Below are 19,919 nucleotides of genomic sequence, written 5' to 3'. Positions count from 1 at the left end.
TTATGCGTTTCGCGGTGGTGGTAAAGGAGCATTAGATTTTGCTGTAAAAGCCATAACAAGCTCAGTAGCTTCTGCAGCACAAACACAACCCTGTAGTCATTAATGTTTTGGTCGGACTCACACAGGCGCCTTAAGTGAGATACGCTATGTGTGACGTAGTCATTTCAAGAAAGATGTGGATAGCAGTCCACACGGAGACAAAACGGTAGTCGTTTACGGATTCATGCACTCTGGGACCTGTTTTCAAAAAGTATCGTTTACAGTCACCTGAAATGCCGTTTCTGTGTGGATGAAATGCCGATCCGACATAAAACTGTTGCATATACACCTGTGTGGACGGGGCATAAGAATTTGTTTTAGGCCCATCAAGAATGGACCACAGACCACATCTGGCCCTTGGGCCAAAGTTTGGACTTTCTTTCTGCTTTCTACATATATCATGAATTCTTTTATCAAAAAAAGAAAGAAACCAGATACATGTATTGACTTTTTACAGTAAAGATTTTTTGCCTTTATTCTGATAGGACAGCTGAAGAGAGACAGGAAATATGGGGAGAGAGTGGGGGAAGACATGCACCAAACTGCACTGGGACCAGGAATCGAACCTGCGACCAGTGCGTTGAGGAATATAACCTCTATTTATGGGTACCCGCTCTACCAACAGAGCTTAACCAGCGACAGCATACTGACTTTTATGAACTTTTATTACATCTGAGCAATTATATACTGTATTATTTATTAACTTTTTTCTTAAAGTCATTTCCAGACTTCCTACCTCTGACAGTAACTCTGGTACACACACAAAAGGAGGGAAAGTGAAGGTCAACAAGGCAACTCTTTTCTTCATGAACTGTGTTCCCTAAATTACAAAGTCAGTGTGTTTCTTAAATGGTAAAAAGATTTGAGCTTGTATAGTGCTTTTCCAGTTATCTGACTACTCAAAGAGATTTTACATTGCAGGTCACGCCCAACTATTCACACCCATTCACACACTGATAGCAGAATGGAGAATTGGTCATCAGTATTAGCTAATCCCAGTCAGATGCATCCATATACCCATTTACACACCACTAACAAAGAAGTGGGAGCAGATTGGGGTCAAGTGGCTTGCCCAAAGACACAGTGACTGTAGGAGCTGGGGATTGAACCCACAACCCTGATTGTCACCCACCATTTCAAACAACGTTCAAAGTTACATTTGGTCTAAATGATCTGCCCTATTCTGATAAAAGAGAAGCTCAAAGTGTTGTTGAACTCTTGTCACTTACACATACTGCATCACATAAAAACGATTATCACACTCCTGCGTAAACGGACCATATATTAATAAGCAGCATGACCAGGTGCCGCTTGAAGCATAGGATCTACTTACCTAGGATTGGCCTCGCATAATTAAGCGGCTGCCTGCAGCGTCATGCCAGTGCAGCTTATCTGTGACAGCAGCAGTGTCACCTACAGCATAAACTTACATGCAGGAGACTGCATAGGCAGTGTTCAGTTCTTTGGCTTCTGATGGGGATTTCAGGCAGACTTAGATGCAGAAAACTTACAGTTTTATTTTAAATCCATCAACACAGAAGAGGCGACCTTAAATGCTACAGGTCTCATGACTAACATTGCACATTCTCGTGATGCGACTATTGCACATGTGCACATGGCCATCGCAGGTTGAAAAACAATATATTGTTTAGCCCTAGTTGGGCATCTCTTATCTAATCCAAAAATGCATAGTAACAACCCTCGTCAAGTCATTTGAGGAAGACACATGTTTTACACTTACCTGCCACTTTATTAGGTACATCTTGCTGGTACCAGGTCTTGCTTCTGCCTTCAGAATTGCCTTAATTCTTTGTGGCATACTTCAAACAAGGTGTTGGAAACTTCCTTAGAGATTTTGGTCCATACTGACATGATAGCATCACACAGTTGCTGCAGATTTGTCTGCTGCACATCCGTGATGCAAATCCCCTGCCCCAGGACATCCCAAAGGTGTTCTTTTGGATTGAGATCCGGTGACTGTGGAGGCCGTTTGAGTACAGTGAATTCATATTCAAGAAACTAGTTTTGAGATAGTTTGAGCTTTGTACATTATCCTGCTGGAAGTAGCCATCAGAAGATGGGTACAACTTCAGAAAGTTGTCATAACCACATGTACATGGCTAAATGCACTGAGTTGCTGCCATGTGATTAGTTATTTGTGGTGTTAAGCAATTGAACAGGTGTACCTAATAAAGTGGCTGGTGAGTGTATGTGTAACAGAGACAAAAAATATCCCAATGCCACTGTTTTTCCAAATTTATGCATCGCTACATAACTTAGGAGTTCATCCAAACAATCACGCCTGGTACACTAACTGCCTTCCTGACTGACACCTAACATTGTCGTTCTATGAGATAATGTGTCAGGACTGTGACAGCGCAGCCTGACAGTGAGAGACAGTGGCAGCATAAAAACACCCATACAAAGTGACAGATGCAGACGAAGGCACACAATAAACGCATTTAAACATACACACTCAGGCTGAAAAAAAACGGTGTAGAATAAGAAAACTCTCACCTGGTGACAGTGAAACCTTTGCCCAACAATATGAGCATGAGAAGGAACACCAAGAAACTGACAGAGAACAGTAATTTCCCTGGAGAGAGAAAGTGAGAGAGAGGAGACAGAGGGGGTAATTAGGTTCCCAATCTGTAATATCAGAGGAGGAAGATAAAACCAGGTCAGCGCTCACACATGTAGTCCACACACACAAAAACATGCATGATCCTTCCTGAGCCCGTCAAACCAGCCATTGCACTTCCAAGCCTGCAAACACATCCGTCATCGTCCACTTATTCATTCTGCTCGGGCATAGAGAGGCAGCATCGGTCCGTCCATCAGTCAGTCCTTCAGGCACTCCGTCAGTGTTTCAGTCATTCAGGAGCCGATGCAAGAAAAAAACTCACCCAGTATTTTCAGGCTGCCATTGCCGACTCCATCTCTTGCATACAGGCCCCAGTAGACACAATGGAACAACAGGCTGAGCACTGCCAAGTGGAAAAGATGCAGAAGAGAAGAGAAGAGAAGAGAAGAGAAGAGAAGAGAAGAGAAGAGAAGAGAAGAGAAGAGAAGAGAAGAGAAGAGAAGTGGCAGTAGAGTAGTCAGAGAAAATAAGTAAAGAGAAGATGTAAAACAGAAGCGACAGGGAGATGATAATGAGGGAGTACGAGAGCAGGAAGTAGAAAAGAAGTAAAACAAAAAAGAAGAGGAATTGATGAAAGGAGCAGTAGGCGTGAGAGAAATGGGAGGAGAGGGTGAAAGAGAATTTTAGGGATGGAAGGAGAATTGAGAAGGGATTTGGAGAGGGGACAAGCAAGTGAGAAGAAAGCAAGACGGGGGTGGGAGTGGGGGAGAGGAGGAGAAGAGTGGGGTGTAGTTTGTCAGTAACAGCATGCACCATTGAACACTGAAGCACAACGCTTCTGTTTGCTATAGTTCCCATTCAGAGGCTAATAAGGGCGATAATATCTCGCCTATTCAAGCTGGGATTAAGGTATGAGATGATGCAGTAATGTGCGCAGCTCCTCCTGAGAGTTTGTGTGGAAGTGTGTGAGTGAATGTTTGTGTTATGGGAGACATCTCACCCTCAACACCTGCCGCAGTCATAAACATTTTGTAGGTTGTGTGAAGAAGCTGTCTTCCCTTCAGATTGTCTGCAGAGAGAAAAAAAGGGAATGAGATAGAGGTGGCTGAGGTGTGTGTGTGGGGATGGAGATAAAAAGGAAGGAGATATGCTAACAGATGGTGAAGGAGAGTGAGAGAGGTACAGAGAGGAGAAAGAAATAACAACAGAGGAGGCCAAATGAATGGTGGAGTGCCTATTAGTATGCATCTATCTTTTGTTGCCCATCTTTAGATGACGTATTATACATCTCCTGTGCTCCCTCCAGCTCTGATGTGAGAGGGAATATTTTTAATGTGTATTTAAGCAGGCAATTTTACAACCAAACATCCCTGCAAACAGCAGCAGCTCAGGAGGAAATTTACAGCAGGAGGACAGGCCATAAACACACACTCACAGCTGCCCTGTGTAACTACAGGCTTTGGCTGCAGAATCCCCCAGTGATTTCCTCAAAGGTGCTTGAATGATGGCCATCACATTTCTCTCATGAATAAAACCCTGTCATCTCCTCCTGGCTAAATGAACAACCTTTTCAACAATTTTGTCTGTCTCTTCCATTATCTGTAAATTCCTGTGACATTGCAGAAATTGTTTTCATTTAGGAAGAAGTAATGAAAAAGTCCCTTTAGGCCTTTTTATCTATATGCTCAACGCTCTGCATTATTTTAAGTCTGATTCTAACTTGTGCAAACAAATAAAGTCAAACTCATTAAAACTGAAGCCTTATTGTCAGTTTATACTCCAGATAAAATACACATTAACAGATACAGCAGTTAATTCAAAGGCTTTACTAAATCTGCATAAAATTTCAATGAGATTCCAGCAGAGTCTAAATATGTATTTGCACCTCATTATATAGTCTTTTTCTACTGCAGTATGCCACACACACTAAAGAATAAACTCTCCATAACCCCCTGTGTTCCAAGTTATGGGAGGATGTCCGTCTGCAACTTACACTCATTTTCAGTTACAAAGCAATTAAATGACATTGCAGGATTTGAATGTTATTTTATCTCAACATTACGGTTGAATGTCTACAGAATTGTAATCTAGTGGTGTCTCTGCATGCAGATAGTTTGTAGATTTCTGCCTTCACATTGATAAAATAGTCACAAAACAAATGTAGTCAGTGCTAGTCCCAGCCAGATAAATATAACTTAATAGAAGAAGTGTCCTTGTTAAGCTGATGAATTTTAGACTTCAGTGTAGAAAATAGTTTCAACCAAAGAACAAAGTCCCTGTATGAACTTATTATACAGAGAAATCATTGCTGATTAATTTTTAAAAATTACTTTTTAATAGCTGTGGACACAAAAAGTCAATTCATGGCTGTATGGTTGCAGAAATTTTAGAGACACATTACTTTAAAATCGGGACAAGCAAAGTTGAAGCTTTCTGGTGGAGAACCAACATGAGGGAACCTCACAGATCAATCTGGATCTTCAGAAGTCACCAGAGTTTCTTCAATCATGTAAGATAGCTACCAAGTGAACATATAATTTTAAGTTGAGCCAAAAATTTCTGGGGGCTCAACTTCAATAGTTGGCACAGCTATTTAAGTCATGCCACCTCATAAATTTATTTTCAATTGAAAAAAATTCTGCCAGCTCAGAATTTTTATGTCAACCAAGTGGCAACATGATGTTATGGAAGCCCATTTCTGTCAAATACAAAAGAAATGTGAAAGTAAGGCAATTCTTGAAAAAAAAATCCCGAATCATTATTATGAGAAAAAATTTGGAAATTATGAGATAAAAATTATGAGATTAAAAGTCATAATTTTGACTTTTAATCTCCTAATTTTGACTTTTGATATCATAATTATGATTTTATTATCTCATAATTTTGACTTTATCTCAAAATTTTTAATATTTATCTCATAATTATGACTTTTTATCTCATAATTTTGACTGTTTATCTCATTATTTCAGATATTTATCTCATAGTTATGACTGTTTATTTCATAAATATTACTTTTTATCTCATATTTTCAACTTTGTATCTCATAATCATGACTTAGGATTATTTTTTTCCAATTGTCTAACTTCCACATTTTTCTTTTTTAAATGGTGGTTTGTAGGATTCCATATGAAGTACTGAGTTTGGACCCTCAATTAAAAAAAAATCTTCTGAACTATTCACATTGGTAAATAGTATTTTACATTGGCTCCTCATATTTGTTTTTCAATGTATGCATTACATTTTAGTATTTATTAAGGATGCACAGATGCATTGGTTTAATATGGTTATCATCTCTGTTAGAAAAAGTTGGCGATTAAACAAACTATATGTCATGAGCAGATTTAAGTCACCAGTGCTTATCTGTTGCGTCAAATCAATTTTATTCTGGCATCTGGCATGCCTAGCTGCTGAATCAAATACAGATTTTTAACAAAACATTGGTATTGGCTAAATTCTTACAAAATCACAACTAATATTGGCCCTAATTTTAACAACCAGTGTAATCCTACTTTTTATGACAACTAACACTTTAATGGCTTTAATCTGCTTTTTCCTTTGCTACTGCTGGTTTGGTATCCTTTTCAAGTATTCCAGGTATGGTTTTCAAATCAGCCATCCAGCAGGTTTCTGTTGGATTTTATGATGTTTTTATTAACTTGTATTTCTGTTATAGTGTGTTTGTAATGAAAACATAAATACAAACATAATGAGAAACAGGTTGAAGTATGCAATGAATCATTTTGAGGTTCACAAAGGTAGTAACAACTTCAGACTGCTCACTGAAAGCAACGCTGTGAATCATCAGTTGAGAAGACCTTGCATGCTCCTGTTCTGCATATTGATTCTAAAGTGTGGCAGACTGTAAACTTTTCAAACTCAATCAAAAACACCTCTTGAATACTACAGCTTTTACCCTGAGCCAAATCACCTGCAGAGTAGTCGTCCTAAAAACAAACAGATCCAGTGATTAAAATGATTAAAAACACCCAATAAAGAGCTCCATGTTGAAGTTTGTCATTTTCCAATGGTCTTTAGAGGACGCAAAACATCATTTGGGTCTTTTGAGTTTGGCTGCCGGTGTGTTTCAAGGTGCTCAGCATGTTTTTAAGTAAGGTTCCTCCTAGATAATTGTTCACATGGCTTTTACCTGGAACTAAATATCCACAGAGGTCTCCTCCTCTCCAAAACAAACAGACCCTTTGATTAAAACCAGTGAAAAGCAGTTTGATGCTGGAAATCAGTGTCTCTCTGACGCTCATCAGCAGGGCTTGGGGAGCTGTGGAACATTAATTAAAAAACAAAAAAGAACAAATAGTTGAAGGTCCGTGATAAACAGCCCAATCTGATTCAAATGGCAAAAACTCTGGGTGGAGTAGAGTTAAGGAGGAAATAGGCTCTCTTGTGAGTCATAGTTTGGAGAAAGAAAGATACATGGCGGTAAATGAAGAAGGAAGGACACAACAGAGTTTTCATTTGTGGGCAACCCTTTCCTCTGAGCTTTTGTTCTCTCTGGCTTTGGGCTTTTTGAGCTGTGACCTTGCTGCGACAAACCCGCTTCACTTACCTTCAGGCTACGGCTACCTTCTCCATTCAACCGTTCACCTTTACACGAAAACCCAACCCTGCACTCACCAACCTCCATCTCCTGCCTCTTATGTCACCCGTGCTCTGTTCTGACAAACTCCTATCTCAGAGAAAAAAAATAGGCACATGCTTCACCTTTTACTTATCAGAAGAAACATGAAGACTTACTCATCTCCCATCAAGAAAACATGTCCCTTTTTAAAAGATCTAACGAAAAGGGCACTAAATGACTGCTGCGTGCTCTGAAAGTCAAGAGAGATTGTCTGTTTCATAGGAGAAGAGTGAGAGAGGGATACAGCAAAGTGGAAAAGACAGTACTTACAGGCAAAGTAGCACGAGAGGAGGAACACCATGGAGAAGATGACCAGGAACGTGATATCCGTCTCCAAGATACCTGAGAAAAGTGTATGGAAGAAGGAGAGGGAAACAGAATAATTGATGAGGAAGAAAAAAGCAGTGAGAAGAGGGAAAAGGAGAAATGAAGGTGCAGAGGAGGAGGTGGAAACCAGAGGGTAAAAGAGTCAATGAGGTTCACAGGATATTGAGAAGGGAGGGGATGATAGAGGAAGAAAAGTAGAAAAATGAAGGGATGAAAAATCCACAGAGGCAGGTACGTGAGCAGGATGAAGAATTAGTTAAAAACCAAAGAGCGAGAGAGATACAGTAGCGGAAAAGAGACAGAAGCACATTGGGGATGTAGGAATAATTCATTTAAAGCTACATGGGCCACTCTTTCTTTTCATCCCTTCCTCACAGTTCATCTATCATCATTAATTCATTCAGCCGTCCCTTCATTATTGTAATTTGTTCAGTTCAGTGTGCTTTATTGGCCGTGCTAAGTGGTGTTGGCTTGTGCCATCAGCGATTCCTTCAGTAATCTCTCTCTTTCTGTCTAATCACTCTTACCGAACTCATCTGCTGAGAAATGCTGCGTCCAGAAAGACTGGCCATTGGTCAGCTTCATCTCGTACTCCAGCTGCAAGCCATCGCCCTGGCAGAGAGAAGGGAGAGGAGAAAGGAGGAGAGGGAGAGAGAAAGAGAGAGAGGCAGGTGAGATTAAAAATGCATTCTCTTACATGGATCGCTGCAAAACAGCCATTAATGCTAAAAGCTTTGCTGGACAAATCTGCAGGTTGAAACGGCCATGAGAGGTGACTCTTCAGATTCTTGGATATATGATTCCTATGACATTTTGCTTTTTCAATTCATATCTGATAATGAAGACCTTTAGGTCAGGAAAAGGCATTAGCTGGATGTAAAAGCAGTATTTTACACTGTAAGATAGGAATGATGGATCCTCCAGACAGCATGAGTAAAAGGAATAAAAGAGAGGCAAAAGATGCATCCCATAATATTGGAATGCATAAATTGACAAGGTTAATTAAATGTTTAAAGTGCTGAGGGCTTTGATCAGCACATCCATTAACTATTTATGCATGAGAACATAACAAGAAATATTAACTACATATAATCACAAGTAGTACAGTATGCCATCCTTTTAAAGAAATGTACAGTATGCATCCTGTATGTATGCATGTTTCTTATGTATTTTGCTTGTATTGTGCTATTGAGTTTATCATTATAATCAAGTTAATTCATAAAATTCATAAACCCAGACTAGACTTGACTTGTTAAAAAATTGAAGCTTTTTGTGGCACAGATGGCCTAGTGGTAAGGTCCCGCCCCCCGCATGCAGATGGCCTGAGTTCAAGTCCAGCCTGTGGCTTCTTTCCTGCAAGTCTAACCCCCACTCTCTCATCCCTATTTCCAACTCTATCCAACATCCACCTCTCTAAAATAAAGGCATAAAAGCCCAAAAATAAGTTTAAAAAATGGAGCTTTGTGATTTGGATTAGTGTATTTGATAAAATGCAAATCCAATAATTATTGGATTAGCAGGGCAGCCCTTACAAGCCTTACTGATATAATCACCTGGCAAGTAGAGGCCAAAATGTAAAATTTAAGTTCAGCTAAAAAAGCTAAACTACCAGCAAAGTCAAACTAAAATGTCAACACATCAGCCTGCTTGAAACTGTATTCATATATACACCATTCAACACCACTGTGAGTGCATCTAAACCATGATCATAATTTTCTTGTACTTCTCCTTTGCTGATAACGAGAATGTTGTGCTATTAATCATTTATGGGGATGCACGATATTATCAGCATGATATCAGTATCAGATGTTCGCTTAAAAGGTTAAATATCAGTATCAGCAGAGATGGCAATGAGTTTCAGTCTGGACAAACCGTCCGGTGTCAGTTTTTCTTTTGTTCATCTTCATTTCTTAAAATTCAAAGTGTGTTCTATGGACTTCATTTCTTTGTTCATCCTTGAAGTCCTTTTTTTTTTTTTTTTTTAGCAAAATCTGAAGCTCTTTTACCATCACAGAGAACAGCACACACCAGATGTTCTTAAATCCACTATGGAGAACAACCAGAAGGGCAACCAGGAGAAAGTTTCGGTCAGTTTTCTGTAGTCTTCTCCATTTTGTTGTACTTCCGTGTCAGCTTTACAGCAGCACTTACAGGTTTGGCATATATACTACAGCGTTTTCGATGGTTCTGTGCTTACGCGTGTCCCGTGTTTACAGAAAACTTTTTCAAAACGAAACGGAAATATATCGTTTTCATCTCTGTGTCAACAAGGCCCTTTAGAGTGTGTTTTAAGGACTGAAGGTTTACGTCTGAACTACACATATTAATGGGATCCAGTAAAATTAGTTTGTAAATATTGGCTTATCTGATATCTGCCTCAGTCCTACATTTTGCATCCCTACTCATTTATTGATCAAAATTTCAGTTTTTAATGTTCAGTTCAGGTGAATTTTGCTGTTCCCTGCAGAAAAAGCAGTATGACTCATCTTGGTCTGTCAGTGTATGTGTGTAAGTAAATTTCAAACTTATTGCACATTTCAAATGTTTTTTAAGGTATTGCATGCATATTTATTCTAGTACAGTTGTCTTCCTGTACTAGATTAAATATAACAGGAAAAAAAATATAGCTCAAATTAAGGCAGACGTGCTACCATTCTGATCATGCACACTCTGAACTTTCTAGGTAGGTTGCGAGGGCATTCTGTTGGGATTTTATCAATGAAAACAGTTAAGATTGATGTTAGAGTATCATTTGTTTTGTGTGGGTCCTTTGGGAGCTCAGCTTTTCTTAGATAAAAGAAAGGTGGGCTCCAAAGGGAAAAATAGGGAACCAATGACAAAGAGTAATCAGTCCTAGTTTTATTCTGTCTCATGACTGGATTAAAAGCTCTTCACAAGAGCTTTAACATCACAATATCCTGTGAGTGAACAAGACCTGGGTGCCACAATCCAATATGAAACCTCTGTTTCACATGTTAATAAAAATCATCTGAATCTTTCTGATAAGAGAAGTGAAAAAATAATCAAAACCCTCCTCAGGGAGGAACAGACACTCTGTTGGTTTGGCTGCTCTGTGTTATTGCTCCTTATAGTCAGATAGTCCCCCAGCTGGCCTCAGAGAGCCTCAGGAGCCCTCAGGTGTGTTCAGGAAGTGAGCAGGTATGAAAGGTATGCAGGCTGCTCTGTTCAATGAGAAGATGACCCAAAAATAAATAGAAGGAGGGAATAGATGGATCAGAGCAAAGGTCAGAGCTCTGATTTACTTCAGTGTATTCTTATTTTTTATTATTTATAATAACTGTGGCATGTTTATCAATTATTCCTCAGGCTCATTAGAATTATCTGTTGATCAGATATGATTTTTCTGCTCTGTGATGTTATGAAACCACAAAAGAGAATATTAAGGTGGGTAAACATGCAGGGAAGGAGAGATCCTGAGGTCCTGAGATCACCTGAGTTATCAACCACTGATGGAGGGATTAATTTTTTGGTACTCACGAATAAAAAAGGTGTCCAATTGAAAAGAATGTGGAAGGTGAGACAGAGCAACGGGGAGTCGAGAATAAAGAGGAGGGGGACAGAGATGGGTTGACAATCAGAGCACAGAGAGCTCATTTCACACACACAAGTTCAAAGCCGATGAAGTTTGAGCTTGTTGCGTTTGGAGTGAGGGGAAAAGAGAGAGAGGGAGGAGATAAAAAAAAGACTTTGATTTCATTTGGCAGCCTGAAACTCCATCTCACTCCCTCTATCAAAAAAGGGCAAGAAGCGTAGAGCGTGCACTGCCACAAAATCAATACAGACACAAAGAGCAAGGAGACAGAGATAAAGAGAGTGATAGATGTGGAGAGGGGGAAAGTTAAGAAAACAGGTGGAGAGGGAGACAGAATGATGACAAAGGAGTAAATGCAAAGAAGGGGAGAAGAAAGGGATGCAGAGGAGAAAAAAGGACTTCACACCGCAGGGATTCTCTCTCAGTGGGGCTGACAGGGAGGCACGGGATGGGTTTGTGTGTTTCTTTGTGGTTTCAGTCTTCCACGTCTGACATACTGTACTGATTTATCACACTCTGAAGCTGTTTGCACCCAAACACCTGATTAGTCTGAACATGGTGTGCTCCCCTGGGCTGCAGATAACTGCATGTAAAAGGATTTCTGAGAGTCTTTGAGACTGTCGATCTTGTCTCAGAAAACTTAAGTGTTAGGTTAAAGCTCGGGGACACTGTCTGAGAGTTTATTAGAAAAGTGTGCACAGTCTGGTGTCACCACTGAACGGCTGAACAAAGACATACAGATGAAAAAACGAGCATGGATCCAAATATGTCTATCAATAACTGTTGGTATTAATGAAAAAATCTCTTCTCACAGCCTACTTTCATCACAGAGCTTACAAGTATTGATTTTAATGGCTGTCCTATTGGTGGTGACTGATTTTTAGTGGTTTTATTGATTACACCTGTCATTTTTATTTTGTTGTCATGGCTGCCCAGCTTTTAACTCACTAATCCTTTTTATGTGCTTTTTTTTACTTGTGTGAGGCACTGTGTAACAATTTTAGAAAATCATTATTCAAAGTTATGTAAAAACCTATTGACTTTTGCTAACTTCATAAAACAGTGTCTTATAAATTTTACATAATATCCCATTGTAATTAGATTCTTAAGCCAAAATCAAAGACTACCTTTATTTAACAGCTAAGACATTTTCTGATGACCTTTTTTAGATTTGAGAACGCTCCCATAAAAGCCCACATAGGATTTTCAAATTGTTTTCAGACGCTTTGTGGCACTGACCTCAACACTTTAATATGCATTTTGAAACTTCAAATAAAATTCTGTTTGCAAAGATTTGCTCCTATTTTGCCAAATTGAGGTTGCAGTGCCAATGTCCTGTTATCAGGCTGGATTAAAGGTTGCAAGTCCAATTAATCCTGAAATTGTTCAGTTGGGTTGGGATCTGGGTTTAAGCAGGCCAGTCAAATTAATCATCTACAAATCAAACCAATCTAACTCTGTGTCTTTATGGATATGGTCCTAGAGCTGTTTGAATGCTTCTACCAGTTCATTCTGCTGCCATGGCTGCTTGATTAGGGCGAAAATCAAATCACAATTATTTTGATAAAGGCTGAACTTTGTATTGTTTTTAATCACAATTACGATGTTGCATTGTTATTCACATGACCTGATACTACTTCTATGTTGTTTGCTGGAAACAAAGGCACAAGATTTCTCTCAGTTGCCATCACAGATACACCAGCACGATGCTTGAGGCAGATGCTCAGGTACGCACGGCTGATCTAAAATGACTGTTCTCCCGCTATAAGCAGCATCTTGTCCCAGTGCTTGCTAATCCCATGGCCACATAAACAATCTATTAACAGCACAAACATTCCAGTAGTTTGTAATACAACTGCTGAGACACAGCGGCTGAACATGGTGAGCTTTCATTTACAGACAGACAGCAATTCATTCACACCAATAACTGCTCCTCCTCCTTGGTTCCCCCGTCTCAAGGCGTCCCCCAGGGTTCAGTGCTTAGTCCTCTCTTGTTCGTCATATTCCTGCTCCCCTCAGCCATGATCTCCATTTTCACTGTTATGCTGACAACATCCAACTTTACATTTCCATCATCTCCATCAGCACAGAAACACACTCCACTCTAAACAACTGCCTCAATGCCATAAAATCATGGATGACAAACAGCTTTCTCTCACTAAACTAAAATGAATCGGAAATCATGATCATTGGCCCCAAATCTGCTCATAACTCCAGTCTCCAAATTGACACTTCCTCCCTATCTCCCACCCCTTGCATCTGCAATCTTGATTTTTTTTTTTTTGACAGCCACCTCATTTTGTCAGCACGTCACCAAACTCACAAAACCTGCCTCCTTTTCCTGCGTGCATCCATTATTCTCCTTCCCTGCAGCCCAAACCTTAATCCATGCTTTCATCACATCCAGGCTAGATTACTGCAATAGCATTCTCTACGGTACACGGCCTTCCAAAGTGCTCAATAAACTTTAATACATTCAGAACTCTGCAGCACGCCTCCTCACCCAGACCCGCTCCCATGACCACATCACTCCCGTCCTTCAAAATCTCCACTGGCTCTCCATCCTTTTATTGAAATCCTGCACCTCACTCATAAAACCCCCCGCCCCATTCAAATCACTGCTCAAGACTCACCAAAAGAAAGTTTCAAAGTACAGAAAATTTGGACAACCTTTACAACAAAGTACCTTTGTTAAAGCACATTTGATATGTTGCTATGTTTACTTTTAAAAGGTTAACATTTAATTGTTTATACAGACAAAAACATAGTGCACCATGAAGAAATTTGATTTGTGCCATTTAAAATATAAACTTGACTTTTCAGAAGGTTCAGCATATTAGAACAATACTGTGATAATACTGATGAACATGCTATTTAAGGGAACTTTAATTGTGATTATGGGTGTGTGATGGGGATTGTGAAGAAATAGAATCTACGATCTACTAAAGCTATTCTATTGTAGAGTCTGCTCTTTTACTATTAGCTCTTTGCTACCTCAGACTGTTCTCCTCCAGATTCATGGATGCAAATTAATCTGAAACTTCAGATTTAGTCTTCAAGAACATTTTTATAGACCTACAGAGCTGTGTCGTGGTTTTCTAAACCATCAATATGCAAAAAAACATTTATTTGAAAAATCTGCACAGTGTATGAACTTTTTTGATGAGCTGAAAAGACAGCGTCCTAAATTGTCTCCTGAGGTTTGAGCAGGGTGGAAAGATAAACCACAACGCGGCCAGCAAAGGAAAGTGTGGCAGAGGCAGATACAGAGGGAGGCAGCGATGTCTGTGAGGTCTGGAGGTTATTTAAAAATGTTTTTTAACAGTATAATCATTGATTTCCATGCATATATCTAGCCTACATGCATGCTGCTGCATGATCTCTACTTGTATTTTCCTCCTCTTTCCTTTATTATGAGCAGCAGGTATGAGTCTGACACCATAGCCTACATACCTGCTCTGTGAACATTTTCCTGACCCCTTTATAAATAAAAAAACAAAATTATGTTAATGGATCATACTCTGGATTATGTTTATAATTACTTCATTTGGCAGCCTAATAAAAAACTGGACTATATATATATATAACTGAAATATATACAACATTGAATAACAACAGGCTGTCGTGCAAAGATACAGCTGTAGGAATTCTGTTCATAGTCCACATGCATTAAAATGAAAATTACTGCGTAAAAATGTGTATGATTAACACTTAAATACACACAAAATACCAAAGAGAACAGACTAATTATAATTTTAAAGTGGTAAAGAAAACAAAGAAATTGGTTCCATAAAATAGATCAGAATGCAGGAAAATAAATGTTTGGTCCTTAAATATTCTGGAGAAGACCTCCAGACCCCCTTAACTGATGGTGAAATCCATAAAATGGCAAATTTTAAAATTTGGCCAACAGGCTGTTGCAGAGGAAAAAGAAAAAATCTTTAAAAACTTGACTTGTAAACACAGTATTTGTGCATTTAAAAATATATTTGAGAAATAAGCTTGGTTTTTCTGGTCATCAGTTTACAAATTTGTCTTAAAAATGGAATGAAAAAAGTAATAAAATTAAGATCATGATCTTGCCATACATAAATCAAGAAATTATTGCATATCACCCACCCTGAATTTATATCAAAATTCAATATCAAATCATTTTCAAAAGACCAGAAGTTCCCTGACCGCTTCATACTTTTACAGTTTAGGACCAGATTATAATCTGGAATCCAGACAAGCAAACAATCAGTTTTCTGAGAAAATAAGGGTCCACTTTTATCAAGTTGAGCCAAAAATTTAAATAATCATAGCCCATACAAAGTGTGTTTTTCTATAAAGATTATACACAGTCCAAATATTTGACAGGGAAACTGTGAGAAATGAAATCTACAAATCATAAGGTCGCTTTATTTCCTCATCGGTGAGTTTTTTCTCAAGTGAATTGCAAAGCTGTCTAAATATTTCTGCTATCATTACTTATTTATGATATATTAGAAGGCTTTCCAGACTGGCACAGAGGGATGAATCCCTTTTCTATATGTGACTGTGTTCCAGGGCAGAGATATAGTTTACAGCATTTCTGACTGGGACCTGGACAGAAATCAGCAGAGGTGGGTGTGTTTGTTCTCTGAGGATGAGTCACCTGCCAAGTTGGCAGCTTAGAAAATGTTGGCCATTATTGTGGCCTGTGCCAACATCGGAGCTTCCTCGGCTCCCTGCTGAGGCAATTTTGCTCATTATCAGCCCTTCAGCCCTGAATAATAAAGCAGAGGCTGATTACAGCCATTCATAGATTTTGTCACTCTTTTTCTATTTTTTCCCCTCTGTTTAAGAGGATTAGCATGTAAAAAGTTGCAGAGATCAATTACACAATGAAGCCTTGTTATTTAGTTGTTCTGTTTAAGTGTTTATTTACAGTTAAGGGTAATCTACATTATTGTAACTCTTCAAAACAAAGTATTGCCAGTGACAAAAGGTTCATTTGCCTTTTAAAAACGTTGCTACAGAGATGCTCGCAGTACTTTGAAGTTCGTTGAAAAGGGAGGCATTTAATTGGTTTGACACTGTTAATAATCAAGTAAAACACTAGTCATGCAAAGAAAACCGTGGAGTAAAAGCTGCATTCAAGCCTGTTAATTTCAGTGAACTTTGGATGATCTAGCAATTTAATTGCCTTAAAAACATCCACACTGACTGCCAGAGGTCTTGTCCTTTGTAGTTTGTGCTGACTGGATTTTTATTTATAAAGACTGTCTTTATTACAGCTGATAAAACAATGATGATTATTTGGCACCTTGAGGTTTCCAGTTAGAATTAATCGAGTGAAATTGCTTGGAAATGTTAAATAACAATTTTACCATTTCATGCGGGCAAGCCTGTTCTTTGGATTCAGTGTAGAAATCCTTTGATTTTTAACAGCTCATGAGCTAATATAGAGTTAGACCAACTTTAGCACAAGTAAAGGCAGAGATAGAAAGAAGATAAAAGGAGAAATGGATAAGAAAGAAACATGGACAAAAAGAAAAAAATATGACCAAGCACATAAAAGACAGTGTGCAGGGAGAGGGAATGCATGAAATGAGCGAGAGGCGGAGAAGAAATGAGACCAGTGAGATGGCAAGATGGAGAGGAAAAACACAATTAGAGGCAGGCTGACAGAGAGGAGCAGGAGACAGAGAGGTAAATAGATATGAAATGGCTTGGAACACATCACAGCTTGGAGACAGGGAGCTGAAAAAGAGGTGGACGTCGCCAAAGATTGTGAGTGGCAGAGGGTAGGAGAGACGGAGAGGTGTGAAAGGGAGGAGAAGGTGAATAGAAGCTCTCCTTGGATGGAAATTGGCTACGGGACACAGTGTACACATGTCCCCGAGAGTTGAGATGAGCTTTTATACTTTAGTCCAAAAGCATTAGGCAGGGTGTCTATCAGAAAAGGCTGGTGTGACACTGAACCACACACTGCAGGAAGCATCTCCTCTGATCAGATCCCTCTCCAGCCAGTGCTCTGAACCGACGGCACAAAAACAAGCCCACAAAAAAAACTTGCTCAAAAATAAACAGAATCATGACCACAGGCAAAGCACAGTTGTAACCCAGACTATGACTCTGATAGGCAGTCAGCCAGTGATACAAATAGAGCAGAAATCTTCCGTATTTAGCTTCACTCACTTCCAAAAACATGAAAATGATGTACATATAAAAACAAACATTTCCCTGAGATCCGTCCTTGACTGAAGTCCTCAGTGTAGGAGGATGTATCATCACTGATCCTTGCCATCATTATACGAGCTCATTTTTTTCTTTGCTGAGCGCCTGAGTCCAGACTCACATCAACAAACAACTCGCTCAGCAGCTCATACTTTTTCTCTGTGCATACCATTAGCACAACTCTGAGTCCAATCACAAACCAACAACAGGCTTAAAAGTCCCCAAAGCTAGCTAATCAATAGGCTACAGCTGAGTCCTTGTAAGGCGTGTTTAGCAGAGTTTAAGCAGAGTGTTGCATTTTAAAAAGGGTGTGCTTTGTTGTACAAAGGGATGTGGATGTGGAGAGATAAGAACTTCAAGGTGTCCACAGGCGATTCAGGGAGATGCACAGATACAGGATTAGGTGTAAGATAGGGAGAGTTCTGCAACATGCAAGAATATTTGGAAATCCACATTACAGTCAGAATTTATCAAACTATACAACAAGCAATACTGCAGTGTCAAAGTATATCTATATTAATGCTTTATTTATATTCATAACATCATTTATATTCCTTAACTGTACAAAACATAGTCATATGTGGCACTCCTGCATCCACAGTGATGTTTAATACATGTTTTTGCTTTATTGTCTTGTAACGTGCGCTGATTTCTTTGCACCGGGTCCATGAAAACGAGACTGGGTTAAAACCTAGTATATGGCTGACTGCAACCATCTGGGTGAGATGAGGTGTAGGAGTTGGAAATATTTGCATCAAAGCTACACTATAGGTCTATGTAGCCCTGAACTAGGGCTGAACAATTTGTGATGTAATCTTACTGCAATATTTACCCAATAGGCTGTTAGCATTCATGTGATCCTGAATGTCATGAAGTGGAGGACAGCCTTTTGAAATGAGTGGGAATTGAGTATAGTTGGTACTTCATAGCCCTGAATGGATCTCTACGCTGCAATTATAATCAAAAAATGTGTACATACATTTAATACGATCCCTACACTTAACAAAAAAGTGATTTTTACCACAGTTTAACTTATTTAGCTGGTGTGGAGATGATCAATATCGCCATTCATTCAGTCCTGCAGACCTCTTACCATTGCTAACCAGATGAAAGTTGACTAAAGTCTTGTACTGGGCTAAGAGTCTAGCTGAGCCCCCCAAAAACAAATAAAAAACTCCTCATTTTGTCACAAACATGCTTTTAATTGAAATGTGATACACTGTAACACTGTTCGCGAACAAGCCTGTTCTACAAGACGTCTCTTTAATGTCAACGACGGCTAGCTAGCTCACGTCTGAGTGCCAGTTTCCTTTCCTCAATCATTTGTACTTATTTAATCCATATTTAAAAAGCCAAACTGGTACCAAATGAAGAGCCATTTGGGAGCCATCAACCAACTCAACTGAGCTGAGTCAAATGATCTGGATCTCTAAAAAGAAAAGGATTTCCTGTCACACCAAGCAAAGCTGGGTAGACATCAGCTGAGTACATACGTGCATGATCAGAGTTTAATGTGCTAAAACATACTGGTGTGGATTTAGACCCCAGAAACTCACAGAAGTTCCAGGCTTGCTAAAAAAAAACATTCTGTAAGAGCTAAAAAGGCATGGATAATGTCATCAGAATGACACAACGGAGGGCTACGAAGTGGCTACGATTTATGGTTCATAAGTTATTCAACTTTGAATAGCATGCATCTCTTCTTGTCGTATATGACAACTCAGTTGATCAATCTTTAGCAGCTCTAACTCCATCATTACACATTCATTTCTTTGGCCATTTCTTTGGTTCCCTGTACAGACAAGCAGGACCTGGAACTGTCATAAAAATTGCACTGCCAAGTAGCAGAATATTGCAGAGTTGTGGATGCAAAAGTATGTAGTGCTCACATTGGTGAAGGCTTAGATGCAGCACAGACTTGATGCAGAAACATATACTTGTGAACAGGCAGCTCAGGAGGATTTGAATGCAGCTTATCTTTAACTTTCTAATTTAGATAATAACTGTGAATAACTGCAGTAGTTTTTCTTGCAGTTTCCAACTGAGAATTCTTATCTACAAGATTTTAAGATGCAGCAAGGTGAAAATTATTCAAATGGGAAAACACAAACTAGCAAAGAAATTTGGTTAAGTTGGTTTAAAATTTAAACAGAAGGCAGCTCAAAAGTGGCCCCAAAGCATCCACAGTTTTACAGATTCATTCTCACAGTCGGCAGAGTTTCTTTCCTTCCTGAGCTTTTCAACTTTAATATTTGATGCTGCTGCCTGCACCTGAAAACTACTAATCAAGATTCCCTTTCTTTTCTTGACTGTAAAACAAAAAAAAACACCCTATCATTAGAGATGTCAATAGTCTGCTCTTCAATCAGATATCACCCAAAGGAATATTCTGTTTTTGGGTTTAAATTGATAAGAAAAGTGACAGTATAAACGACGATGATGACATCTGCTAATCAAAAGGGTAGATGATAAACACAGTCACTTCACAGTTATGTTTGTGTATGTGCTCTGTGAGTCTGTTTTCATCGCTATGGCAACCGCCTGGTAGTACAGCTGCCCTTATCTGAAGAAACAGCCAG

At 39.2% G+C, this 19,919-nt stretch overlaps 1 protein-coding gene across 1 annotated transcript in view; it reads right to left on the bottom strand.

Moving 5' to 3' along the window:
- The window catches only part of tmem145 (transmembrane protein 145), an 84,430-nt gene that overhangs the window by 20,378 nt on the left and 44,133 nt on the right, over positions 1-19,919 (bottom strand). The window contains exons 6-10 of the mRNA XM_041793683.1: positions 8,114-8,198; positions 7,530-7,601; positions 3,624-3,692; positions 2,946-3,026; positions 2,557-2,635 (exon numbers count right to left, since the gene is read on the bottom strand). Of these exons, the coding sequence (XP_041649617.1) occupies positions 2,557-2,635; positions 2,946-3,026; positions 3,624-3,692; positions 7,530-7,601; positions 8,114-8,198 (386 nt within the window). The remainder of the gene's footprint in view (positions 1-2,556; positions 2,636-2,945; positions 3,027-3,623; positions 3,693-7,529; positions 7,602-8,113; positions 8,199-19,919) is intronic.

The sequence above is a fragment of the Cheilinus undulatus genome, linkage group 8 (assembly GCF_018320785.1).
Source record: "Cheilinus undulatus linkage group 8, ASM1832078v1, whole genome shotgun sequence".
Taxonomy (NCBI): Eukaryota; Metazoa; Chordata; class Actinopteri; order Labriformes; family Labridae; genus Cheilinus; species Cheilinus undulatus.
Note: the sequence above shows the minus strand (reverse complement) of the source record. Positions and strands in the feature narration are given on the sequence as shown.